Here is a 27602-nt window from a genome sequence, read left to right as displayed (position 1 = left end):
AGGGACCTAGGTACGTACCGCTGATGGATCTATGGTTCTCAAAACCTCCTGGCAGGCAGAACAGGGTATGGCTGAGCGGAAGACCTTTGCAGTCAGCTGGAAGGGGCATAAGAACGTTTTGGTCTCACCTGCTCTTCTCTGCCCTCTGCCACGTCTCTCTCACGCAGGACTATGAGTTGGAAGCAGAGAAACTCAGGTCCCTCCTTGACTTGGAGAATGGAAGAAGCAGCCGCATGAGCAAGAGGGCCAGGCTTCAGTCCCCTGCCGCCAAAGTGAGGGAAGAGGTGAGCTCTGCAGGCCAGGCCTTCTCGGGGTTCCCTCGCTCCGGAGAGCATGGCATGCAGGCCTCAGAGACGCACACACAATAGGGAAACTGGCCCAAGAGCCCTCCTGGGTGCCAACAGGTTCAGTAAGAGGAGACAACTTATTCTGGGGTGGCGACATTGATATGCCTAGAAAGACAGCCTGCTGGGTTTATCTAGGCCAGAGCCACGGACTCCCCCTGCTCCCCCTAAGTAAGTACACACACACAGAGGGCCGATGTTATCAGCTCCTTCCATACAGGAACGCGTTAAGGCTCAGAGACAGACCTGCTCAAGGTCACTCGCTGGGGGTTTAGGCTTCTGACTCTAAATCCAGTTTTCTCTCCTGTAGATGAGACTGTAGTAGAACTCCAGGTAGGAAGGGGCAAGAAGGTACCCTCTCTCCCCAAATGCCAGACTTCTCAAACACCGTCCAGCTCAGCTTCGCTTAGCCTGTTGCCTCCTGTCTGCTCTCCTGTAGGAAACGGCTCTTGCTGCCAAGTTCACGGAAGTTAATGCCATCAACAGACAGAGGCTGCAGAATCTGGAGTTTGCTCTGAATCTCCTGAGACAGGTAATGGATCCCAGTAAGGCATTCTACTCAAAACTATCCCAAGAGCTGAGAAATAAGACTCATTGTGCCTTAGAGAAACAGCCTGTGAACCAGTGGGCGTGTCCCCCTGCGAACAGGGTTGGGTGGCGCCAGTGCAGACGCCAGCCCACCCCGTGCCCCTGTGGACATGAGTCCAACCTACGTGTCCCATTCCTCAAACATTTGCTGAGTACCCAGAAAAAGGTAACTTATTTTTAAAAGCCCAAAACGTTAACGACAACATTGTAATAGTTAAGAAAGTGGAAGCAACTCAATATTCACCAGCAATGGGTGTGCGACTGAGCCAGGGTCTGTCCACACAATGGAAAATGACGAAGCTGTCACACGACGAGGTGGCGCTCTCTGTGCCGCTGCAGATTCTCTCATAAGTGCAACAAGCAGCGTGCAGAACAGGCATCACCGTTAGTGTGGAAAAAATAAATATGTGTCACACGCAAAAATATACGTGTCTCAAAGGTGACAGTATCCTGTAGGAACAGGACCAGAGGTGACAGAGAGCCTCTGCTTCACACTCTTCTGTGGTTTTAAAATATTTTCCCAGATGCATTTAAACTAGTTGTTTTACCATTTTCAAAAGGAAGCCTAGGACTCTAGTGAACCCGGCACTGAGGGGGTCCCCTAGGGACCGCAGGACAAGCAGTCTGACCTCTGGCGGGTAGCCAGGTGGGGTTGGGCCGTGCAGAGTCCGGCATTAATCCTGCGCTGTCTTCTCCTTCCCAGCAGGCTGAGGCAGGCATGAGCCATGAGGCCCTGCCCGGGAGCAAGCCGGGCTCCGGAGCAGAGGAGACGTGGAAGATTCAGAAGGAGCTGGACGAGGAGAAGGAGCGGAGGCAGCAGCTGGAGAATGAGGTCAGGAGCACCCAGGAGGAGATCCGGACCCTGCAGAACCAGAGCCCGCAGGAAGCGGTGGTGAGGAAGGAGGTGCTCAAGAAGGTGCCAGACCCCACGCTGGAGGAGAGCTTCCGGCAGACGCAGCAGACCCTGGTGGAGGAGCAGCGCAAGAACCAGCTGCTGCAGGAGGAGCTGGAGGTGCTGCAGCTGCGGCTGCGCACCCTGGAGCAGGAGGCCAGGGACGGGGGGCAGGAGTACATGGTCAAGGAGGTTCTGCGCATCGAGCCGGACCAAACCCAGGCCAACGAGGTCCTGAGGCTAAGGGAGGAGCTGGAGGAGCTGCGGCGGCAGAAGGGCACCCGGGAGGCAGAGGCTCTCCTTCTGCAGCAGCGCATCGCAGCCCTGGCCCAGGAGAAGAACCAGGTGCGGGAGAAGGTCACCGAGAAGGAGGTGGTGAAACTGCAGAATGACCCCCAGCTGGAGGCAGAGTTCCGGAAGCTGCAGGAGGACCAGCAGCGGGAGCACCAGCTCAGGGAAAAGCAGGAGGAGGAGCTGAGCTTCCTCCAGGACAAGCTGAAGAGGCTGGAGAAGGAGCGGGCCATGGCCGAGAGCAAAATCACCATCAGGGAGGTGCTCAAGGTGGAAAAGGATGTGGCAACCGAGAGGGAGGTGGGTGACCTCAAACGCCAGTATGAGGACGAGGCTGCCAAGGCTCGTGCCAACAAGAGGGAGAAAACAGGGCTGCTCCGAAAGATCTGGGCCTTGGAGGAGGAAAACGCCAAAGTGGTCGTGCAGGAGAAAGTGCGGGAGATCGTCCGGCCAGACCCCAAGGCAGAGAGTGAGGTGGCCAACCTCCGCCTGGAGCTGGTCGAGCAGGAGTGCAAGTACCGGGGGGCCGAGGAGCAGCTGAAGAGCTACCAGAGCGAGCTGGAGGTGCTCCGGAGGCGGGGCCCCCAGGTGGAGGTCAAGGAAGTGACGAAGGAGATCATCAAGTACAAGACTGACCCCGAGATGGAGAAAGAGCTTCAGAGGCTCAGGGAGGAGATCGTCGACAAGACCAGACTCATCGAAAGGTGTGACCTGGAGATCTACCAGCTGAAGCAGGAGATCCAGTCCCTGAAAGAGGCCAAACCCCAGGTGCAGACCAAGGAAGTGGTCCAGGAGATCCTGCAGTTCCAGGAAGACCCCCAGACCAAAGAGGAAGTGGAGTCTCTGAGGGCCCAGCTGTCAGAGGAACAGAAGAAGCAAGTGGATCTGGAAAGAGAGAGGGCGTCCCAGGAGGAGAAAATCAAACAGAAGGAGGAGGAGCTTTCCCAGGTGAAGGAGAAGATGGTCCAGCAGGAGGTCGTCAAGTACGAGGAGGAGCCGGGCCTGCAGGCCGAGGTGAACGCCTTCACCGAGAGCATCGACGCGGAGCTGCAGCAGATTGATGGCCTCCGCGGGGAGCTGCAGCAGCTACAGCGCAGGCGAGCGGAGCTGGAGTGCCAGCTGGAGGAGCTGGAGCGCGAGCGGCAGACACGCAGGGAGGCCGAGCTGGAGGTGCAGCACCTGAAGCAGCGGTTGGCCCAGCTGGAGGAGGAGGAGGAGGAGGCCCGGGAAAAGGTGACCCTCAAGCAGAAGGTGGTGCTGCAGCAGGACCCCCAGCAGGCCCGGGAGCACACCCTGCTCGCGCTGCAGCTGGAGGAAGAGCGGCACCGGCGGCAGGTCCTGGAGTGTGAGCTCGAGACCCTGAAGAAAAAGCTGGAGCACCTGGAGAAGATGGAGGTCAAGGAGAAGGTGGTCTTCTCCAAGAGCATCCAGGTGGAGAGAGGCGACACCGAGCAGGAGATTCAGAAGCTGAAGAGCAGCCTGGAGGCGGAGAGCCAGAGCAAGAGGGAGCTGGACGTGGAGGTGAGCCGGCTGGAGGCCAAGCTGTCGGAGCTGGAGTTCTGTAACTCCAAGTCATCCAAGGAGCTGGATTTCTTGAGGGAAGAGAACCACAAACTGCAGCTGGAGCGGCAGAGCCTGCAGCTCGAGGCCCGCAGGCTCCAGTCCGAAATCGAGATGGCAGTGGCAGAGACGCGGGGTCTAAGGAGCATGCCAGTGGCGGCGGACCCCGGGGCGCACTGCCGCCTCCGGTTCCTGGAGCAGGAGCTGGACGACCTCAGGCAGCTCTCCAGAGACAAAGACCTGGAGATTGATGAGCTGCAGCGGCGCCTGGGCTCCGTGGCCATCAAGCGGGAGCAAAGGGAGAACCACCTGCGGCGCTCCATCGTGGTCATCGACCCCGACTCGGGCCGCGAGCTGTCCCCAGAGGAAGCCCACCGGGCCGGCCTCATCGACTGGAACATGTTTGTGAAACTCAGGAGCCAGGAGTGCGACTGGGAGGAAATCTCTGTCAAGGGTCCCAACGGGGAGTCCTCCGTGATCCATGACAGGAAGTCTGGCAAGAAGTTCTCCATCGAAGAGGCCCTGCAGGACGGAAGGCTGACCCCTGCCCAGTACGACCGCTACATCAACAAGGATATGTCCATCCAGGAGCTGGCCGTCCTGGTGTCTGGGGAGAAGTAGGCACGGCCCCACCCTCACCTTCCTGGAAGCAGATGCTGGCTCTCTCCTGCCCAGTACTCTCCTCGGTATCTTTTCTCCCTGGCCCCGTGCACCTCCTAATCCATGCAGAACCCTGTGTGTCCCCCAGCTGCTCAGAGCACAGCTCAACCACAAGCGGGACAGGCACCTGCTGAACGGTCATCCAGCCAGGTGAGTGACCTGCTTCATCTCCCGATGATTCAAACCCGCAGTGCCCTTCTTCTTCTTTTCCCACACAGTCCCATAAACAGACTCCTTGTGTGATACCTGGAAGCAACTAAAAACTACTAAAGCACACAACGACCAACAACTGGGGTGGACAAGCCCACTCCATGTAGCACTGGCCTCCACACCCCAGCAGGGGAAACTCTAGGGCAGAAAGGCCTCCCCACTTCAGCAAAGCAACAGCTCCCCAGGCCTGCAACCTGCATTCACACCCCTTGGGATCTGGCTCAGCCAACTCTTCGTCAGAGGCCTTCTGGGGAGACGGATCTAGGCTCTATGCCAGAAAAGGCACAAAGAAACCAGAACAGCATCTGACCCTGGTGCTCGAATGAAGCTTAACTGTCAAGCCAGACTGTTCCAAGAAAACGCACCATCAGGGAACGTTTCATGTTCTGAAATTCAAGTACTTTCCTAGTGGACTGTGTTGCTGTTAGCCTTAGATTCGGTGCCTAGTCCTGCTTATTATCTCACTGCCATTTAGTAAACTCCACAGTTGATTTTCTACCAAACAAATTTCGGGTCCTCTGTATCTCACGTATTATGTAAGAAAATGGGAAGTAATAGAGAACTCTATTTATAGTGCAAAAATAAACACCTGGTGGCTTGATTCTAATTTCATGGTGTGTTTCTTCCTCTTTTGCATGTGAGGCTTATTCGCCAACACCCTCTTGGCTTTTAGCCAAAAAGAATATTCCCTACATACCAGCTCCTAAGGGAGAAAGAATTACTTGCAAATATGGTAAAAGGAAATAAATGAGAAACGGATGTTTTGGAAACCTTGAAACAATTTATTGGGTGGTTTTATACAAGATTAACAATTTCCACACCACCCCCAACACCAACATAGTCGCTGCATGAAAGCCACAGCCCTTTCACACCCAAGAAACGCCGGCAAGGAAAGCCCTGCAGCGCCGTGGCCCATGAGCCCGCTCCGCCAACAGACCTGCCTTGCCGTGGCTCTTTAAGTCATTCACTCTTTCGTTACCACAAATAAAGCATCAACAAGGAAAAGAAACCTCATAAACTCCCCATCAAAGAAACGTTTCCCTGAGGCAAGAGGCATCACTAGATTCCTAAGAATGAGGGGATCCTGCTCCAGCCGCACACTCAGTGGTGCTCGGGGAGGAGAGAGCACTGCAGGGAAGGGAACCAGGGTGTTCTCCTGCTGCTCAGCGTTCACGGACGGCCTCTGCGCGGCTCTGAGCTCAGCAATACAAATCTCTTCTTTGGCTCTTTTGCTACTACCTAAGACTAGTCTGTAAACTGGAAACCCAAGTTGCAAAAAATAGATATAATAAAGGGATAAGGAATCCACTTAGCCCAATGTGAAACACATGTTGGTTTTTATGTAAAAAAGAGCACAAGCCTGGCCGACTAGCTGGCAGAGGTCTTGCTCCCTCTGGAAACCAGGCAACCTCTGTGTGAATCGTGAGTTACCCAAGCGTTGTATCCTGGGAGTCAGGAACCAAGAGAGCTGCCCGTGTCTCCACACAGGCGTACATTCTGAGGAGGCTGTTTACTCTCAACATATCAGAAATCACTTAGCTAGAGCAGTCAGTTCAGACTTCACAGGACAGGCAAGTGCTGTAAAAATCTTTGTGAAGCAGCCACTGGGTGAGTGGGGACAGTGGGATGACTTGAGCTCCGGGGTAACTGTCCCAATCTGTCTCTGACATGCTCTCCAAGCTCGTCAGCATGTCACCCTGAAGTCAATGCATAGCCCTGCTGCCTGGAGAGCCAGGACCTCCACGCCTGTTTCTACACGGCAGATGCTTCACAGAGGCCTGTTCCTGCAGCTCTGCCTGAGAATGGGTTTTAAATAAACTGGAATGTCTACCTGCGACTTGGAACCCCTCATATCCTTGGCCCTCGAAGAGATGAAGAAGGGCTCTGGGGCTCTGAAGTCCACCTGTATGAACTCTGGAAAAACAAAGCAGGGGCCCTGGCTGAACTGGGACCTGGGATTTGTGGGCCCAGATGACCTTCAAGTCAGGACGGCACAGATTATGATGTGCAACCATAAAAAACTCAAACTGGCTATGTCTTAAATACAGACATATCTTTTAAAAAGGTCTTCATCTGAGATCCACTCAGAGGGCTGAATGGATGTGTGTCTAATTCTGCTCCACCATAAAGGCACTGGAATTATGTCTTCCTAGGAACAACATGACTTGCGAAGAATAGTCCCATTCTATCCAATGCATTTAATGGTAAGGATGAAAACTGAGCCAAAAATAAGTGTCTTTAAAAATCCTACCACAATTGTTGAATCTACAAAGGTCTTTTCTCTAAAAGAGCTTCATTGTCATGTTCAGTGGCGAGACGGGCCCCCACAATGAGCACACATTGGGTGTAGTTTTCAAAGAACAAGGAACATCTCCCAGCTGTGATGTTAGCTGGGTTTGTCCTGTTGAGCACACAGCCTGAGGATGGACAGACACCGTGACCATCCAGGGAGCCCACTGTGGCCAGAAGGAGCCCCGACCAGTAGGGTGCCATGAGGTACTCTGACCAAATGTGAGGGGGTCGGGCAGATGTGAAGCACAGGTACGCCACCTGCTCTGCCCCGCCACCAGAGCTCTGAACACGAGCCGGTGCACTCCCCAGCCTAGCGCTGCCCCTCCAACGATTGTCTGCAACAGAGTGAGAGGCCTGGAGCACGAGGCTGGTCAGGGCCTCCAGAGAAGCACGGGGCTGCTCCCCTAACTGAAGGCACATCACACGTGCCAAGAGACGCTCCACTTAGCACTCATGCCTTCTCCAGAAGAAAATCAATGGCAGAAAGAGCATAGTTATTATCCGACTTCCGAGACCTACTCGTTCAGCTTCCAGCCTTTCCCTTGAAAGTCACAATTTCCGTGGTACACTGGGCCCTTTCCCATGAAGCTGAGAAGCATCTGAAAAAGAATAAGCAAAAACAGAGCATAAGATTTTCAGGATCTCTGATTCCCTTAAGGCAGCAGTAACCAAACCTCAAGGGGATCACTTCTTAAATAGCAAAAGCCCCTGAACACTGAATGTTCTAAGGCTCAAAGAAGCCGGATACGCTGGCAGGTTATGTGAGTGTGCTGCTCCTTGCAGTGGTGCAGACTGCCACGCACTGGGAGGGCAGCTGCTGGCTGAGCACCGTGTTCAGAGAACCGCGGCTCTGCTGTGCAACACGGACCACTCCAGTTCTCAGCCACAGCTGTCATCCCCAGGCAGAGCCGGACTCCATGGTGAGGACTGAAAAGCACAGTGAGCATCCACACCATCAAAGACCCTCAGGTCCTAAAAGGACAAGCTCAAAGGCACTAGCATTCTGAGTCCACGTGGGAAAGAAAGGAAAGCAGATACAAGTCACAGCTGGAACAAGCAGAGAGCTTTTCACTGACAATCACTCAATGTAATCCTACAACGCAAAGAATGTCTAAAAGAGAGATATTCAAATAGCCTGTTTTAGCATAGATGCTTTTCAGATAGCGTTTCAACACCCAGAGGAAAAACAGGTAGGAAATGGTACAAGAAAACGCTTTTCCCTTTTTTGCTGAAAATACCACAGACCAATGGTCATGTTTTCAATGGCTCTTCAATTATTTTCTGTTTGAGTGTTCCGGAAAGCAGAGAAAGTGCAATCTTTCAACAGCCACAAGCTCTTGCCTGGATGGCTCTGTGACCACTAGCTTGTGGAATGAGTCCCTGAATCTGACTGCTTCTCCAGAGGAAAACGGAGTAACTGCTGATACAGGCTTAGCCCCCCAGTTTCTTTCTCTGAAAAAGCAACATTTCCATCTTGGGGATTTACAGTCCATTCTTGCACCTAGCTGGCCTCTGGCAGTCACTATGAACGTGTCAGCCTCAGGACACAGGGCCAGGGACCCACGGCATATCTGGAGGCGGACATGGGGCCAGGGACCCACGGCACATCTGGAGGCGGACACGGGGCCAAAGCTCTCAGCACGGCAGGTCCCAGGCACGTCCAGCTGGGCAGCTCCCCGCCTCACATCTACCCAGGACCCATCCACCAGGGCTACCCAGGCTCAGCTTCCTCAAGAATGGGTCTCACCTGAGCAATGTAGCCCCCCGGTCGTTTCTGGAACAGGTCTAGAGTAGTAAGAAGAGCAGCAGGCCAAAACAGAGATCCCGTGAGGGTTCCCAGCAGCACTGCGTTACGTGTGCCTAAGGGCCAAGGTCCCAGGACAGGGCAAGGCAGACCACTCACTGTGTAGGTGCTGGCTCAGGGCCCTCTTCTCACAGCTATGGACCTAGGGCCGTAGGCCAGTCCCTTTCTGAAAGGCACTGCTCTACGGAGAGGAGACCCAGGGAAGACAGGGAACGCTGCCTCAGTCGTGTCGTGATCCCAAATCTCTGCGTTGACACCTGGATTGAAGAGAAAGCTGCTCCTCTCCTGGACACATGCTGACATCAGGGATAAGGGTCCCTCCCGAAGCCTCGCCACTGTCACCTGCTGCTGCTACTTGGACTTTCCCTTTTACTTAAACTAAATTTAGTGTCTTCTGTTAGCTGGTACCCCCTAGAAGGAGTAGCAGTGTGAACCTAAAGGCGGTAGTGCCCCAACTAGCCCTTGGGAAATCAGCACCATTACCCTTCTAGTTTTTGTTAATTAAAGAAGAAATGCTGAGCTATGGGTGGGGAACTCCTCAGCCTTGTACACAGGCCATCATGACTTCCTCTGTGATCACATAGGGCAAGGCTGACCCAGGAGATAACACAGCGGTAGACAGAGCCTGTGTCCCTCAGTCTGAGTACCCACAGAGCCAAGCCTCAGACGACAAACCCACACAACATGGTGACAACGAGAGCAGACACTTACGTCCTTGGCAGCAGACAAGGCCTCTGATGGGGGAGGGGAATGGCCCACAGTGCATGTGGCACTCTGACCACCTGGAAATTACCTGGCAGACTCTGCGGGATGTGGGTAGACACGGCAGCGTGTGGGAGAGGTGCTGCGCGGGGCGGGCTGGAGTGCAAGCCAGCCAGGAGACCTGAGAGGAAACAGGAAGGGAGAGAAGAACAAAGCACACACACTGAAGACAGGAGTGGAAAGCAGCTTTGGTGCTCCAGAGCCCCAGGCGACCTACTGCACTAGTTCTGGATGGAAACCCCCAGGGGGTGGCTCAGCAGGGTCCCCGGGAAGGCTGCCCACGGTCTCACACCAGACAAACACAGGAACCCAGCACATGACAACAGAACCTGTGGGTCACACAGAGGCACTTTACCTCCAGTGTGGGGAGGAAGGAGACACTTACTGTGGCCGAGGCCGTGGTGGAACGTCCCAGGGGCAGGGCCTGTGACGATGGCATCCTTGGAGACCCCTGCTTTAGCGGAGGAGTCAGCACTAAAGGAGATTACGTGGAGGGGGAGCTGGGAGATAATCCCCAAGGGGTTCGAGTTCAAGGCCCCAGGCAGCTTTGGGCTGCCTGCCTTGTAGGATGAAGACAGCAGATTTAAGGGTGAGGAGCTGGTCAGCAGCACAGCCCCACTCGTTCCTTTCTGGGGAGGAAGCACACAACAGGATCAGCACTCCAGCCCCATCCAGAGCTCACTCGCAAGCCACACCTGTTACCATACCTGGGGGGACAAATGCACGTCAGCCACCCCTTGTGAAGGAACCCCCTCCACTGCAGCCCCAAAGGGAGGAGAAAGACAGTCTCTGTGAACTGGCACGGAAGGGCTCCCAGAACAGAGTTCATTTTAAAAAGCAGGTGTTAAATATGCCTTCCTTGTGCAAGAAAGGGAAGGATACCCACAAATATAAGTATATAGGAATATGTGTATGTGTATACTTATATCCATAAAACATACACACACACACACACACATTTATAAGTATTAATCTTTGTTTTTAGAAAGAAACAGGAAAAACCTGGAAACTAAGGAACAGTTACAGGGGGTGTAGGAGGAGGGCACAGGCAAGCAAAACTTTGCTCAACACACTTTCTATAGTTTTGTCCTTTGCAACCACATGGTTGTCTTATATATTGGAAAAATGGAGAAAAAAATAAGCTCGCTCTCATTTCCCCAACCTGCATCCAAACTTCTTGTAATCACCTACAGGCAAACCTCATAAACCACTGGACTCTGTCAAATCGCCTTTGTCTGACCTACAGAGTCTTTCCAAACCCAATCAAAGGATCATTCTTAGAAGGTACTGATCTTCCTAGGGCATGAGTATCTCCACATAACTAATGATCTGAGAGACAGTATGCATTTCATTTACTTGCTTGGAGAGATGGACAGGCAGGAGGCTATGAAAGGAAAGTTTTCTAGCTCATTCCATGCCATCCAGATCCATAGCCTCCCTGCAAACATGATGCTGACCAGTCCTTTCCCTCCACTCATCCTCCCAAGGAGAAGTTTCAGGCTCCCCTGGGAGTCCTGCCACCAGAAAAGTAGAAACCTGGAAACATGAAGTCCGGTCCTCCTTCCAATTTCCGGGCTCTGTTCCTACCTGACCTTCAGCATCAGATCTCACTCTCTGACCAGAGCAAGGCCAGCGGCCCTGCCCACAAGGCGCACGAGGGGAGGGCTGCTTCAAGATACTCACTGGCAAGGAGGTAGACGATGTCACGCTGCTCACCGCACTGGGCTTCAGGGAGGAGGTCAGTAACTTGGCCACTCCCTGGGTCCCCCCACTAGAATCTCCATTTGGACCACCTGGAGGGGCCACCAGGGTCAACTTCTGGGAAATAGGTGGTTTTTTCACTGCAGAGCCTGGGATGGGTCGGCTGGCGGACTGTCCTGTGGAGGGAGGCTGCACAGCAGGGAGCAGGTTCCCAGAAACAGAGCTCTGGACTGGTGCTCCTCCAGAGGAAGAGCTGCCAGAAGAAACCCCGTGCTTGGAGATAGAGCCAGCAAAGGGACTGTTCTTGTAAGACGGCCCTGAAGAGCTGGCTGAGTGCTGTTTTGCTGGATGGCTCAGGGCAGTGGAGGAGGAGGCTGGGGTCTTATGAGAGCTGCTGCTGGAGGCTGGTGTGCCTCCTGAAGACACTGGCGTGGAAGGATGGAAGCTCTGGCTTTTGGTAGCTGTCTTGACGAGCTGGAGGAGGGAACGGTGACACTGAGGGGAGGCAGGCTTTGGGCCCTGAAGCTTACTGACAAACGGAGCTGGGGGTGTGAAGCTCTTCTGCTGTTGAGTGCCTGCATGAAAGACTTTCACCTGGGGGCTGGGCACAGGAGCTCCTGCCTGGGGTGCGTGAGACGTCCGTGGCAAACTGTGGTGCTTTGCTTTGGACTGCTGCACTTCTGGCAGGCCCTTGCTGAGGGTAGCCTGACAGGACAGTTCTTTGTAGCCAGAACTCTCTGGTTTTTTCTCCTGAGAGGACTGCCCCAGTGCCAGAGCCTGTTCAGCCAGAAAATTGAGGGGTGACTGCAGAGAGCTAGAGGGTGGTGGGGCAGAAGAAGGGCTGGGCTTCGGAAAGTTCCTTTTTTCTTCCGTACATAAAACACCTGCGACTTTCTCTGCAGGCACTTTTGAGGGTGCAGGCAGTGTGAACTCAGAGCTCCCGCTGGCTCTGCTGTTCAGTGCAGCCAGTTCCTTGGACACAGCCTCCAACGAGGAGGCCGAATTACGGATCAAGTCTCCATCCAACGAGTCCTCCACGTTGATAGGAGCAGGATTAGCAAGGCTGCCAGATGCCTGGGACGAGAGCTCCCTATTTGCAGCCCCAATGCTCAGGCCTCCTCCCAGGTGTTCTGAAGGCAAAGCAAGGGGGCTGCCAATCTGGCCTGATGGGACAGAAACCTTTTTATCAGGCTTAGTCGATGATTCCTAAAGGAAAGCAGAAAGGCCGATATTTACAAATGTCCGAAGATGCCAACACTGGCCCTGCTGACAGGACATATGCATGAGAATACAAGACAAAGCAGCGGGCTTTCCTGTGGGATCACAAAGCCAGGGAAGAAAGGAGCAGGTGCCAGTCATGCGTGAACTTGGAAATGCCGCAACCCCACCACCCTCTGCCCATGCCTGGGGCTGGGGCTGGGCTGACCCAGGCACGCACACACACCTCCACAGGGAAACTCTTCGCTCTGTTTCTGAAAAACTACAAGACTCGAGCAAAGAGATGTTCTCCCTATTGGCCCTCACACTACCTCAGTGCTCCTAGCCACAAGCAGAAAGTGACATGGGGCAGGGGAACTGCCTTAGTTTTCTTTCCCTCCTTGGTTTCCCCAGCACCTGTCTCCTCTGTGGGCTCAGGAATGGGGTCTGTCCTGTCACTCCCGCCTCCCGAGCACTTGGTGCAGTGAGTCTTAAGGATGTGGGAGGAGCTCAACAGACTCTTAGGAATAACTGATCTGCATGCTTGTTCCCTCGGACTGTTCAGGTATGGTGAAGTGCACTGAAGTGCACTACAAAGCCTCAGGAACTGGCAAGAATTTTGGTGAAATGGCAGTTTTTACTACATTGAGATCTCTGCCGCATCAAAGTCATCTCACAGTCTCTAGTTTCCAACCGTCGCACTCCCCTCCACATCTGCTAGTCAACTGGACAAAGCCTCCCACCCTGCCCGGTGCAGATCCAGGCTCACCTGCTCTTCACTAGGATGGTGCTCTTCCATAAGAGATTAGGACAATTCACACTGTGACACTTCCACATTTGCAAGGGCTCATCACTCCTCAGAGGGCTGTCAGGAGGACCTCACTTGACCCCGCAACGACCCCAGGAACTGGCCAGGTGGGTGCTGTTTCCTAGAACGGGGGCTGAAGGGCACTAGTGGCCCGACTCAGGTTTCTGCCCTGCCGACCCCAGGCCACTCCTGTGGGCCAGGCTGCCTCTTGGTACAACTTAATCCCAAAGAGCTACCCCCACAAGACCAGCAAAGTTCAATGAGCTGCCAGGAGCATGGCTGCAGAGAGATGAGAAAAGATGACACGTGACCTGGGCACGCTGACTCACCTTCACCTTCATTTTGGAAGAGGCCATTACTTTCTTCTTGGCCCTGTTCAGAGGAATGAACACAGGAAAGGTTCAGAGGAGATCCATGAAGGAGATAAAAATGCCAGTAGTCCTGACAAGTGAAAACACTGAGACACTCACAGGATTGACGTCAGGTGCCCGTGGCCTCGTCTGCTCTCCTTAAACAGAGTCCTGGAACAAACAGAGAACACTGGGAAGTCTGCACAAGCCCCCTGAAAGCAGATTCTGCTTCCAGAGCCTTGTCACCTCCCTGGTACTCAGTGGCTGTCACTCACTAAATGTCAGTGGGCTGGTGAGAGGGCCTTGGTAGCTGCACTGGCCACCTGAAAGCCAAGGAGCTAGAATTCAACAAAACAAGCTATGGGTCTGCCCCCAAACCTCTCACAGTGATTTTTCACTGAAGTCAGGAGCACTTTCCTTACTGCCTATTCTCATCCCTCTCCAAAAGTAAAAATGTGAAGTGATCCATGGCATTATCTTTTCCCAGAGAAACAACGGAAATTTCTTTATGCCCTCCCCTATGTACCTTCAGGAGCCCAATCTATAAGTGACAAGAGCAATTCTATTTAAAGGGACACTGAGACAAGAAAAGGCTCACTAGCTCCAAGGGGAGGGTCCTGGGAACACGGCTGAGTAGGAAGCACCATGAATGGTCTGCCCACCTGGACAACACTACACTGGCAGAATCCATCTGACGGAACTATTCTATAACTCTAGAGACTGTTCAAGGCTTACAACTTCCAGGAGAAGACCTAGATGAGTAAACTGTGGTTAATTTCAGGTCTCAACACAGTAGCAGCTGCCCATCCCCCACCCAGCGGGCTGTGCAGGTGTTCCTGGAGCAGCTTGCACACAGCTTGTGGAAACAAGCGTGGGCAAAAAGGACCCTGGTCTCCAAAGATGAGGGATCTGTGCTCTGATGGCTGATCACTGCTTCTGATCACAGAGGTGGGAGGTGCACACAGCTGTTGTTGTTGCACCTCAGGCTGAAGTGACTGCCAGGGGATTTAAAGGGCTGGCACCACCTTTTAACCTCCTTCTTTTTCTGATTTTCCCCTTTCTGGTGTCAGACATCAAAGAAAACAAAAAAACAAAACTACCTACACGGGAAAAATTAGAAAGTGACTGCGCATACCAGCAAAAAGCTCAGAAATGACCTAAGAGTAACACATTAAGTTCACACATCAGGCTGATCCTCAACACAGCGACAGCCTACAACAACAACAACAACAACAACCAATAAGCAAAAACAGTATATAAAAAAAAGCAATCCCTGTGGAAGTGGGAGAATCTGATTTCCAGAGTTACCCCAATATTAGATTCAAATGTCTGGTGTTCAACAAAGAATCACAAGGCACACAAACAAACAGGAAATATGGCCTGTTCAAAGGAAAAAAAACAAATCAACAGAAACTGTCCCTGAAAAAGACCAAATGGCAGCACGGAGCAACTAAGCCTGTGTGCCACAACTGCTGAGCCTGCGCTCTAGAGCCCGTGAGCCACACTACAGAGCCTGCGTGCTGCAACTACTGAAGCCCACGCACCTAGAGCCCGTGCTCTGCAACAAGAAAAGCCCCAGCAATGAGAAGCCCGCACACTGCAATGAAGAGTAGCCCCCACTCGCCACAACTAGAGAAAGCCCTCACGCAGCAACGATGACCCAATGCAGCCAAAAATAAATAAATAAAATTAATTAATTAAAAAAAAAGACCAAATGGCAGATACACTAGACAAAAACAACTGTATTAAAGATGCTCAAAGAACTAAAGGAAGATGTGGAGAAAGTCAAGAAAATAACATGTGAACAAAATGGAAATATCCATAAAGAGATGGGAAACCTGAAAAGAAACCAAAAAGAAATTCTGGAGCTGAAAAGTACAGTAACTGAAGTGAAAAATTCAGGAGAGGGGACTTCCCTGGTGGTCCAGTGGTAAAGAATCCACCTTCCAATGCAGAGGATGCAGGTTTGATCCCTGATTGGGGAACTAAGATCCCACATGCCACGGGGCAACTAAGGCCATGTGCCACAACTAATGAGCATGCAAGCCGCAACTAGAGAGCCCGCGTGCCGCAACTACAGAGCCCACGCGCTCTGGAGCCTGTGCACCACAAATAGAGAGCCTGTGTACTGCAACTACTGAGCCTGCTCGCCACAACTAGAGAGAAGCCCATGGTGCATCAAAGATCCCGTGTACCGTAAAGAAGATCCCACGTGCTGCAACTAAGACCCAATGCAGCCAAAAATAAAATAAATAAAATAAATAAATATTAAAAAAAAAATCAGGGCTTCCCTGGTGGCGTAGTGGTTAAGAATCCGCCTACCAATGCAAGGGACACAGGTTCGAGCCCTGGTCCGGGAAGATCCCACATGCCACAGAGCAACTAAGCCCGTGCACCACAACTACTGAGCCTGCACTCTAGAGCCCGTGAGCCACAACTACTGAGCCTGCACTCTAGAGCCTGTGAGCCACAACTACTGAGCCCACGTGCCTAGAGCCTGTGCTCTGCAACAAGAGGAGCCACTGCAGTAAGAAGCCTGCACACCGCAACAAAAGAGTAGCCCCCGCTCACCACAACTAGAGGAAGCCTGCGCAAAGCAACGAAGACCCAACGCAGCCAAAAATTAATTAATTAATTAATTAATTAACCAAAGAAAATTCAGTAGAGGGATTCAAAGGCAGTTTTGAGCAGGCAGAAAAAAGAAACAGTGAACGTGAAACAGGACAATGAAGATTATCGAGTTTGAGGAACAGAAAGAAAAGACTGAAGAAAAGTGAACAGAGTCAAGGGAACAGTGGGACAGCATCAAGCAGACAAGCGCACACCAGCACAGCGTGGACGTCCCAGGAGGAGGACAGAGAAAGGGGCACAGAGAATAGTGAAGAAATAATGGCTGAAAACTTTCCAAATGTGAAAACAAACAATGTAAGTGTAAATACATGAATATAAACAACCAAGAAGCTTAAAGAACTCCAAGTAAGATGAACTCAAAGAGACCCAAACCAAAACACATGATAATCAAACTTTCAAAAGCCAGAGGCAAAGAGAGAGTATTGAAAACACCCAGATATTATTGAATCATCACACACAAGGGATCCTCAACAAGATTATCAGCAGATTTCTCATCAGAAACTCTGAAGACCAGAAGACAGTGGGCTGATATATTCAAAGTACTAAAAGAAAAATACTGTCAACCAAGAATCCTATATCTGACAAAACTGACCTTCAAGAGTGGGGGAGATAAAATCAACTATTCTTCAATTAAAAAAAAAAGTGGGGGACAAATTAAGACATTCCCAGATAGATAAAAGCTGAAGGAGTTCATGATCAAAAACTTACCCTGTAGGGCTTCCCTGGTGGCGCAGTGGTTAAGAATCTGCCTGCCAATGCAGGGGACAGGGGTTTGAGCCCTGGGCCGGGAAGATCCCACATGCCATGGAGCAACTATGCCTGTGCACCACAACTACTGAGCCTGCGCTCTAGAGCCTGCAAGCCACAACTACTGAGCCCGTGCACCACATCTATTGAAGCCCACGCACCTAGAGCCCGTGCTCTGCAACAAGAGAAGCGACCGCAATCAGGAGCCCGCACACCACAAGGAAGAGTAGCCCCCGCTCACCACAACTCAAGAAAGCCCGCGTACAGCAACGAAGACCCAACACAGCCAAAAGTAAAAATAAATAAAATAAATTTATTTTTTAAAAAAACTTACCCTGTAAGAAATGCTCAAGGGTCCTAATAAAGGTGAAATGAAAGGACACCAGACAGCACCTCAAAGCTACATGCACAAATAAAGATCTCAAAAAGGTGAATACATGACCATTGGAAAGCTAGTGTTATAACAACAATGGTTTGTAACCACACTTTTTGTTTTCTACATCATTTAAGAGACTAATACATCTAAAGAAAAAAAATTAGTTTAAGGGACTTCCCTGGTGGTACAGTGGTTAAGAACCTACCTTCCAGTGGAGGGGACGCAGGTTCGATCCCTGGTGGGGGAACTAAGATCCCACATGTCACAGGGCAACTAAGCCAGCGCACTGCAACTACTGAGCCCGTGGGCCTCAACTAGACAGCCCGCGTGCCAGAAACTACAGAGCCCATGTGCTCTGGAGCCTACGTGCCAGAACTAGAGAGAAGCCCACACGCCACAACTAGAGAGACGCCCTTGTGCCGCAACAAAGAGCCCGCGCACCACAATGAAAGATCCCGCATGCCACGAGGATCCCGTGTGCCACAACCAAGACCCAACGCAGCCGATAAATTAAAAAAATATATTTTTTAATTAGTTTAAAAGCTATTATTACTGTAACTTTGGTTTGTAACTCCACATCTTGTCTTCTACAAAACTCAGGAGGCATTTAAAAAACTATTAGTTTATGTTTTGGGGCACACTATGTACTTTTGTGACAGCAGCAGAGCTGTTAAGGGGGCAGAGTTTTTGTGTGTTGATCAACTTACAGAAGTAAGTACCTTCTTACCAGTAATTACTTTAAATGTAAATGATTCAACACTCCAATCAAAAGACAGGGACTGGCAGAATAGATAAACCACATGATCTAACTATATGCTATCTACAAGAGCCGAAGACCTGGGACTTCCCTGGTGGCGCAGTGGTTAAAAATCCTCCTGCCAACGCAGGGAACACAGGTTCGATCCCTAGTCAGGAAAGATCCCACATGCCATGGAGCGACTAAGCCCGTGTGCCACAACTACTGAGCCTGCACTCTAGAGCCTGCGAGCCACAACTACTGAGCCCGCGTGCCCTAGAGCCCACGCGCCACAATTACTGAGCCCACACGCCGCAACTACTGAAGCCCACACACTCTAGGGCCCGTGTGCCGCAACTAATAAGCCTGCATGCCGCAACTACTAAGCCCTCATGCTGCAACTACTGAAGCCCACGCACCTCACAAGAGAAGCCACTGCAGTGAGAAGCCTGCACACTGCAACCAACAGTAGCCCCTGCTTACCACAACTAGAGAAAGCCTATGTGCAGCAATGAAGACCCAACGCAGCCAAAAAAAAAAAAAAAAAAGAGCCAAAGACCTGAGATCCAAAGACAAGAACATTAAAAGTAAAAGGATGGGGCTTCCCTGGTGGTGCAGTGGTTGAGAGTCCGCCTGCTGATGCAGGGGACACGGGTTCATGCCCTGGTCTAGGAAGATCCCACATGCCGCGGAGCGGCTGGGCCCGTGAGCCATGGCCGCTGAGCCTGCGCGTCCGGAGCCTGTGCTCCGCAACGGGAGAGGCCACAACAGTGAGAGGCCCGCATACCGCAAAAAAAAAAAAAGTGAAAGGATAGAAAAAGATACTCCATGCAAATAATAACCAAGAGAGCAGAGGTGGCTATCTTAATATCAGACAAAGTAGACTTTAAATCAAGAAAGGTTACAAAAGATAAAGAAGAATATTATATATTAATAAAAAGTTCAATACAGCAAGAAGATATAACAATTATAAACATTCATGCACCTGACAGACCACTAAAATACAATATATGAAGCAAAAACTGACGGGAACTGAAGGGAGGAATGAACAGTTCTACAGTAAAAGCTGGACAGATACAGACAGATACAAAACATTCTACCCAACAACAGATACAGACAGATACAGAACATTCTACCCAACAACAACAGCACACACATTCTCGTGCACATGGGACATTTCCCAGCATAAACCATATGTGAGGCCACAAATGAACTCTCAGTAGATTTTAAAAGACAGCTATCCACAGGGAAATCAGCTCGGTGTTTTGTGACCACCTAGAGGGGTGGGATAGGGAGGGTGGGAAGGAGACACAAGAGGGAGAGGACATGGGGATATGTGTATACATACAGCTGATTCACTTTGTTATACAGCAGACACTAACACAACATTGTAAAGCAATTATACTCCAATAAAGATGCTAAAAAAATTATAAAAAAATAAATAAAAGATAGCGATCATAAAAAGTATCTTCTCTGTCCACAATGGGATGAAGTTAGAAATCAATAACAAAAGGAAAACTGGAAAACTAACAAAATTGTGAGAAAAAAACAAATGGCAGATACACTAGACAAAAACAACTTTTAAGAACACACTTTTAAACAATCAATGGATCAAAGAAGAAATCACAAGGAAAATTAGAAAATACTTAAAAGACAAATGAAAATGAGAACACAACATACTAAAGGCTATGGGACAAAGTGAAAAGTGGTGATAAGGGGAAATTTAGGGACTTCCCTGGTGGCACAGCGGTTAAGAATCCACCTGCCAATGCAGGGGACACAGGTTCAAGCCCTGGTCCAGGAAGATCCCATATGCCACGGAGCAACTAAGCCTGTGTGCCACAACTACTGAGCCCGCATGCCACAACTACTGAAGCCCGCACGCCACAACTACTGAAGCCCGCACACCTAGAGCCTGTGCTCCGCAACAAGAGAAGCCACCGCAATGAGAAGCCCACGCACTGCAATGAAGAGTAGCCCCTGCTCACCACAATTAGAGAAAAAGCCCGTGCGCAGCAACGAAGACCCAATGCAGCCAAAAATTAATTAATTAATTTTTTAAAAAAAGAAACAAGAAAGGTCTCAAATCAACAACCTAACTTACAACTTAAGGAAGTGGAAAAAGTAGAACTAAACCTAAAGCTAGCAGAATGAAGGATATAATAAAGATTAAAGCAGAAATAAGCAAAATAGAGAATAAACATAGTTATAGGTCTATTCAGATTTGCTATTTCTTTGTGATTTAGTCTTGGTAAGTTTTGTGTTTCTAGGAACTTGTCCATTTCATCTAGGTTGAAAGACACTATCCATAGAGTAAAAATGCAACCCACAGAACAGAGAAATATTTGGTAATTATGTATCTGATAAGGGATTAATATCCAGAATATTTTAAAAAATCCAGAATATATAGTGAACTCCTAAAACTCAACAACAAAAAAACAAGCAAACCAATTAGAAAATGGGCAAAGGACTTGAATAGACATTTCTCCAAAGAAGATATACAAATGTCCAGTAAGTACATGAAAAGATGCTCAACATCACTAATCATTAGCAAAGTGCAAATTGAAACTACAAGAGACCACCTCATACCCATTAGGATGGCTACTACCAAAAAAAGAGAAAAAAGTGTTGGTGAGGATGTGGAGAAATTGGAACCCTGTGCACTGGTGGTGGGAATGTAAAAAGATAACAGCTGCTATGAAAAACATTATGGTGAGGCCTCAAAAAATTAAACACAACATCACCATATGATCCAGTAATTCCAGTTCTGGGTATATATGTAAAAGAACAGAAAGCAGGGTCTTGAAAAGATATTTGTATGCCCACGTTCATAGCAGCATTATTCACAATAGCTTAAATGTGGAAGCAACACAAGTACTATAAACAGATAAATGGATAAGCAAAAAGTATACATACAGTAGAACATTATTCAGCTTTAAAAAGGAAGAACATTCTGACACGTGCTGTAACATGGATGAACTCTGAGGACATTATGCTAAGTGGAGTAAGCCAGACACAAAGACAAACACTTTGTATAATTCCACTTATATGAGGTACTTAAAGTAGTCAAAATCATAGAAACAGAAGAATGGTGGCTGCCAGTGTCTGTGAGGAGAGGGAAATGTGGAGTTAGTGTTTAATGGGTAGAGTTTCAGTTTTACAAGATGAAAAAAGTGATGGAGATGATGGTGGTGATGGTTGCATACCAATGTGAGTGTATTTAATACCACTGAACTGTGCATTTAAAGATGCTAAACTTACATTAAGTGTATTTTAACTCCAAAAAAAAAATTTTTTTTCTAAAGAACACTAGTTCCAGGTAACTTTCTCTGTGTATTGCAGACATAGTCCATTCGTGGGAAGCTATATAACACAAAGTAGCCTGTGAGGAAAGTCTGGCACTTAACTCTAAGAAGTAGTCACCCCTGCCAGTTGCAAATAAGAATTCTGTTCAGAACATTAAAATGTTCCAAACACGAATCTGTCTCTCAACTTCTAGTAGGAGCCATTATCTCAGGAAAAGGGCAGATTGAAGTAGGATGAGCATACAGCCAACTTTGAACTGAAGTGGGATAAAGAATGACAAAGACAAAACCCCACAGATAACTTCACTCTTCTAAGAGAGATGGAGAAGCCCCCAGTCACTCAAGTGAAATCAGAGTCGAGTCCACTAGCCGGTGACTCTCTGAGGGTAGGGCTCTGGGGCCTGGTGCAAAAGAATCACTCAGACATCTCTTTACCGCAAGAACGCTCCACCCTATGGTCACATTGACCACACTGGCTGCTCGCGGGCCCTCACCTGGCCTGCATCCAGCCTTTGGGCCAGAGAGGTTTGACCTCAGCATCCAGAAACGCCTTCACGTAGTCCTCCCAGGATTGGGCCTTGTTCCTCTCCAGGTCATAGCTCTCCAGTTTGATCTTCACCACCTGACAGAGTAGCTCCCTGAAGAGTGGGCAGAAGTCAGAAACCTTTAAACTACCCCAAATGTTTCTTCAAGGTTTCAATCATGTGCTTTCAGCAGCCCTGATTAAAGTAAATGATTCTAACCTTCATTAGAAATACGGGAACATGCTCAGACACTGGCCCCACAAACCCTCCACTGAGGCAAGGTCCCAGTTTGGGCACACCTGATTTCATCATTCCACTGGAATTTCTTCCGGGGTCCCATTATCCTCCTGCCCCCCTTTTCTTCATCTTCTTCCTCATCAGAACAAACCCGTTCTCTCTGCTCCTTGTCTTTCTCCTCTTCCAGCATCCTGGGAGGTAGAAAGAATTAGGCAGGACTCTAAGGTCACTGCAGAACTGCTTCCTTCTGCCCACCATCTCCCCCCACCCCCCAGGACTTCTAAGAAAAGGAGGTCAGAATGCTGAAGGGAGTGATGGGACACACTTACTTAGCGACCTTGGCTTGCGTGTGTGCCTGGCATTCATCCTGGTACTTGGCCATCTGTTCTGGCATTGCCCTGCCAATGGCTTCCTTAAGTTTCTGGATAGGCTCCTTCAGACGTCCCCCCTGTGGAGAGCAGGACATATCGTAAGTCTGGTTTATGCATCACTTCTTACACTGAGCACACACTACAGGAATAATCGCACAGAGGCAGCGCAGCAGCAGATGTGGCATCTATGAAGACTCCATCACCCACTCCGCTGCGCCCTGAAGCCAAGGGGCTCCACTGCAAAGTCACCCACCTGTTCACAGAGGTGAAGTTTTCGTGCGCGCTTGACCAAGGTGTCTTTGCTGCAGGGCAGGAAGGAAGCAAGGTAGGCATATACCCCGGAACGGGTCTGGCTGCTCAGCTCCCGGGTCTGCGCCTCTATGCTGAAGAACAGAGCAGAGTTACTCACCGCAGTTCCTTTCGTCTGCAGGAGCCAAGAGCGGGCCAAGCCTGATCTCGCCTGTCACAGTGTAACAGAGCAGCCAGCACAAAAGACCTCCAGCAGTCACCAGACCCAATAAACTTGGCTAGGTAGAGTGGGTCAAGGCTCTCAGGTCAAAGACAGGACCAAGTCAAAGGTATCAAGAAAACAGAGCCCAAAAGAACAAGATCTGAATTTCTGAGTTTCATAAACAAAGAAAACATAAATGCTTTCAAACTGGAAGGTAACTGAGTTACTTGGGGTCGACAGGAAATACTTTCCAGCAGATTTTCCTTTTTTTTCCATTTCCAAGTTCTGTCCCTGACTAAGTGGTCAGGGAAATCCTCATCCCTCCAGCATCCCCTTCTAGATGAGCAGAACACAGTCCGTCTTCAATCCCTTGAGTTCTCTGTATCTGGCATGCTCCAGGAGACAAACCCCTCATCTGTGCTGTCTCAGGTGCTCCCTGACCCAAGTGGCCAGTCTCCATCCTGGCCAGGCAAGGTCCTTTGCCAGACTATTCCCTAGTCTTCACAACTGTTCTCATATGTGCAAAATCCTCAGCTGTTGAGCAATAAGCTTCCTCTGCTACATGATGCAACCAGGAGAGAAGGTGGCAAAGCTGGCGGGCCAGGTACAAAGAATCTGGTTTGGATTTATACACGTGGAGGTTTTTTTTTGTTTTTTTGGGTTTTTTTTGCTTTTTAATCCAATTCATACAGTGTGATGTCTCAGAGGTTTGGGTGTTTGTTAGACGGGCTACGGGATGATGAGCACTGGCCTTGGGAGCAAAAGTGAGAATAAGAGGAGAATAACCAGGTAGGTATGCTGAGGAGTGCCCCAGGAGGGCAGAGCCTTGCCTGCACCAAGCTGTCTCTTACTTTTCCCAGAGATGGGCAAGCAACGCCTTCCCTCTCATCTCACGCTTAGCACAAAATCCTCTTCCAGCACGCCATGACTGTTACGTACAGTGTTCTAATAATGTCTGCTGCCTAAGATTAGTACGGTCTACCATTTCCTAGAGACAAACATTTGATGTCCCCCACCCCTGACCTTTTTTATTTTTGTATTTATGTATGTATGTATGTATTTATTTTTTGGTCTTGCTTAGCGGTATGCGGGATTTTAGTTCCCCAACCAGGGATCGAACCCATGCCCTCTGCAGTAGAAGCTCAGAGCCCTAATCACTGGACTGCCAGGGACTTCCCCCCTGACCTTTTTTAAAAGAATAACAATAAATAAAAACCAATTTTTAAAAATCTCATCAGTGCTTTCCTATCCCATTCATAGTTGAATCGTACTCCCAACTTCCCCCAGCCTGCTGAACCCAGGCATGGTAACAGCAGACACAAAGAAACAAGATACTCACTCTAAGAGGATGCCATTAATATCCTGGGTGAAGAACTTCTGTCTGCTCTCTCCCTCAGCAGCTCTGGCAGCCTGGTTCACAGTAGACAGTAACATCCGTTAGTGCACTTTCCCCGCAAGGCCCTCACACTCACCCACAGGCCTACAGAACACCTGATGATAAAATCCTCACCATGCCCTTCCCTACTCAGCCCTAAAAATCCTCACCATGCCCTTCCCTACTCAGCCCTAATCCCAGATTAAGTTCACCTATGATCTCTGTATGCTCCAGAAGTGGTACATCCAGCTCTTTTCACATGCTGCTGAAGTATCTATGGACTGTCCCTTCTTCCCAGGACTTGAAACAACAGTCACATAAAAGAAAATCAGTCAGGGGAATCATAAAGCATCTGATTCAGCCAGCAAGCTAACTCCTGTGCCCAGCACTCTATCATCTAAACTGTGAGCTAGAATCTCCATACATCTACAGTACAAAACAATCAAGAACTTTAACAAACCTGCAGTATTTGAAGGTCTTTAGCAAACAAAATAGTAATAATAGCAACAATAATAATATGCTGCTTTAGCATTTAAGGACTATAATTCTTTGAAAATTCATAATCTAATTAGGGTATATCATGAACTCTATTACTCAGACCACTGGAATGACTAACATACCTGACTACCCACTAACACAAGATAGAGCAGGTTGCTATACAGTGTTTTGCTTCCCATGAGTACACAGTTAATAACGCCCTGGATGGCAAGCCTGGAGACTCCTGAAGCAACCACAGTGGGCAACCAGGGCATCGAATGCACAAGTGAGGAAAGCAAACTGCAAAAGCCTGAACCAGTGGTTCTCTATTTGGCTGCACACTAGAAGTACCTGGCAGCTTTCCCCACCCTAGACCCATCACATCAGAATCTCTGGGGAATAATGTATTCCTTAAAAGAGACCTAAGCATCAGTACTTTTTAAAAAGTAACTCTGGTGACTAGCATGCAGAGGATCAAGAACCACTGATCTAAACTCAAGAGTTGCTGGTCCAAAGTCTTTAAGCAAGATAAAATTTCAGGCTTGATATATAACAATGAGGGCAAACAACGACAATAAGGTGATTGTCTTAAATGAAATGATCAATCCTGATCAACCCTCTGAAACACCTACCTTCCTCTGGCCCCACTGGCCTTCCTCTCACTGCATCCTCTGGGTCCTCTCCTGACCTCTTGACTGCATCCTGTCCCCTCCACTAGCTCCTTAGCTGCAGATGGGCTCCCAGGTTCTATCTAGAACCCTCTTCACCTGATAATGTCTCCCCCTCAGCTTCAAAATAACATAAACACACACAGGTCTCAAATCTAAACCTACTCTATACACTTTTGTCTAAGCTCTGGACCAGAATCTTAAATTACTTCTATGAATGAATGACCCTCTGGTATACAAACTTGACTTGTCCAAAACCTAACCTACTAGTTTCTGCTCTTCCTCCTCCTGTGTCCCTACTTCTAAATAACAGCACTCCACCCTTCTTAAATCCTTCCACTCTTCTTTAGAACCCTTTGGCAGCCCTTCCCAAGCCTAGAATCAAACCCAAACTCCTCCACCTGGCATTTAGGGTCCTTTAGGTTCTGGCCCCAGCCATCCACTCCAGCCCCTCCCACCACATACCAGGAGTCTTCATTAACCAACAACTTGCCCATCCTCAGCCCTGTGCCCTGGCTTACTATAAGGCCTTCTCTCCCATGAGGCTGGCCAAGCCTGCTGCCTCCAGTCCGATTCCTATGTACCCCCAAGAGCTCCTCTTTCACTTCCTCAAGTCTGGCTGTTCACCTGACCATCTAGTTGGCCATCCAAACATGACAGAGTTTATTTCATCCTGCTCTGTCCCACAGCCCGTTGTTTACATGGCTACCAGTCCATCTGTATAACAAGCTCATGGAGAAGGAGAACTGAATCTTACTCATCAATGTATTTCCCACAGCTGCGTATCACATAATAGCTACTTAGTAAATGTCAGCTGAGTGGATGAATGAACAAACAAATGAACAGATTATCACTGAAAGAATGAAAACTCGAGGAAGAAAAGCTTAGTACCAAACAAAACTTGCAGAGGATATGCAAAACTCAAGCATGGCCAGAGGAGAGCGCAGAGGTCTGAGATAGCAGGGGGAAAGGGAAGAAAGAAAGGGCGTCACTGTAACCCATTCACTTGCCATTTCTTATACTGTCAGAGGTTTCGGAATCCACTGTGGCACCTTTAATGTACTGGGATTATGACTTCAGTTTGAGAGAAAACAAAACTGAGTCATTCTGTTGCTTTAGCTTATACACTGCTAGTTATAAGATGCAGAAGCACCTTCATGTTAATTCAGCCTAATTAACATGTATTTCAAATGCCTGGTTGTCAGACCCATCAACAGCTCAGGTTTCCAATCAATTTTTTTTTTTTTTGGCCGCACTATCTGGCTTGTGGAATCCTGGTTCCCTGACCAGGAACTGAACCCAGGCCCTTGGCAGTGAAAGCGAAGAGTCCTAACCACTGGACCTCCAGGGCATTCCCGCCAATCAAATTTTATCTTTAGATATCAGCCATTTCAGAAGCTTTCTGGCTATAAAATTTTTTTAAGTTTTTTTTTTCCTGATGCCTTTTGAAATGTTTTTTTTTTTCTGATGCCTTTTGAATCCTGTAGACCAGTATCTCTGAGGATTTGGTTTTATACTGAAGATAATCAGTCAAGTATAAAACAAAATCCTCAGAGATAAAATTTAAAATAAATCTAATTAAAAGAGCAGTTGGATATATATTTGATGGTCTGCCAGAAAGAAGTGACATCCCTCAACCCTAAAGACAGACACCCTTGCCCAAGGAGTTGTATGAATCAATCAATCCTAGATTAACTAGGAAATGAAGTTAAACCAAACAGCCAAATCATGCTGATTTACAATAGTTCCAATAGCCTTTTAATGAGCTCTTCTATTCATTATAAGAAGAGCCACTTGTAGCCTTTCAGCACTGAGATCACAACCTTATATACTGTACCTGTTTTTGCTGAATAGAATGAAATCTGGCATGATTTTCTTTTTTACAAAGACCAAACAGGTTGTTATTTTTATTCTACCTTATTCTCCCCTTGGATCCATGTCTCCCTGGTTTTGCAATGCAAGGGTTCTAACCGTATAGGAGGGTAAGCAGTGAGCAGGTAGAATGGTGGGTGACACGGGGTCTCTGTTTCTTTTCTATTTTTAGTATCAGTATCATTTCCATTTTATGCTGAAGAGGACCAAAACAGAGCTGGGGGCTTCCCTCGTGGCGCAGTGGTTGAGAGTCCATCTGCCAATGCAGGGGATACAGGTTCGTGTCCCGGTCCGGGAAGATTCCACATGCCGCAGAGCGGGTGGGCCATGAGCAGCCATGGCCACTGAGCCTGTGCGTCCGGAGCCTGTGCTC

The 27602-nt window shown here is 49.2% G+C and overlaps 2 protein-coding genes across 2 annotated transcripts in view; one reads left to right on the top strand and one right to left on the bottom strand.

The window, feature by feature from the left end:
- Positions 1-5152, top strand: part of PPL (periplakin) — a 44609-nt gene extending 39457 nt beyond the window's left edge. Inside the window, exons 20-22 of the mRNA XM_079718512.1 lie at positions 168-284; positions 784-876; positions 1636-5152. Coding sequence (XP_079574638.1) covers positions 168-284; positions 784-876; positions 1636-4296 — 2871 coding nt within the window. The 3' untranslated portion in view covers positions 4297-5152. The remainder of the gene's footprint in view (positions 1-167; positions 285-783; positions 877-1635) is intronic.
- Positions 5153-7386: 2234 nt separating this feature from the next.
- UBN1 (ubinuclein 1) overlaps positions 7387-27602 on the bottom strand; it is a gene marked incomplete at its 3' end in the record, with an annotated part of 36197 nt that continues 15981 nt past the window's right edge. The window contains exons 8-18 of the mRNA XM_079719368.1: positions 24177-24247; positions 22640-22769; positions 22345-22463; positions 22078-22206; positions 21749-21892; positions 13580-13630; positions 13439-13481; positions 11087-12310; positions 9789-10032; positions 9435-9524; positions 7387-7436 (exon numbers count right to left, since the gene is read on the bottom strand). Coding sequence (XP_079575494.1) covers positions 7387-7436; positions 9435-9524; positions 9789-10032; positions 11087-12310; positions 13439-13481; positions 13580-13630; positions 21749-21892; positions 22078-22206; positions 22345-22463; positions 22640-22769; positions 24177-24247 — 2295 coding nt within the window. The remainder of the gene's footprint in view (positions 7437-9434; positions 9525-9788; positions 10033-11086; positions 12311-13438; positions 13482-13579; positions 13631-21748; positions 21893-22077; positions 22207-22344; positions 22464-22639; positions 22770-24176; positions 24248-27602) is intronic.

The sequence above is a fragment of the Hyperoodon ampullatus genome, assembly GCF_949752795.1.
Source record: "Hyperoodon ampullatus genome assembly, chromosome: 14".
Lineage (NCBI taxonomy): Eukaryota > Metazoa > Chordata > Mammalia > Artiodactyla > Ziphiidae > Hyperoodon > Hyperoodon ampullatus.
Note: the sequence above shows the minus strand (reverse complement) of the source record. Positions and strands in the feature narration are given on the sequence as shown.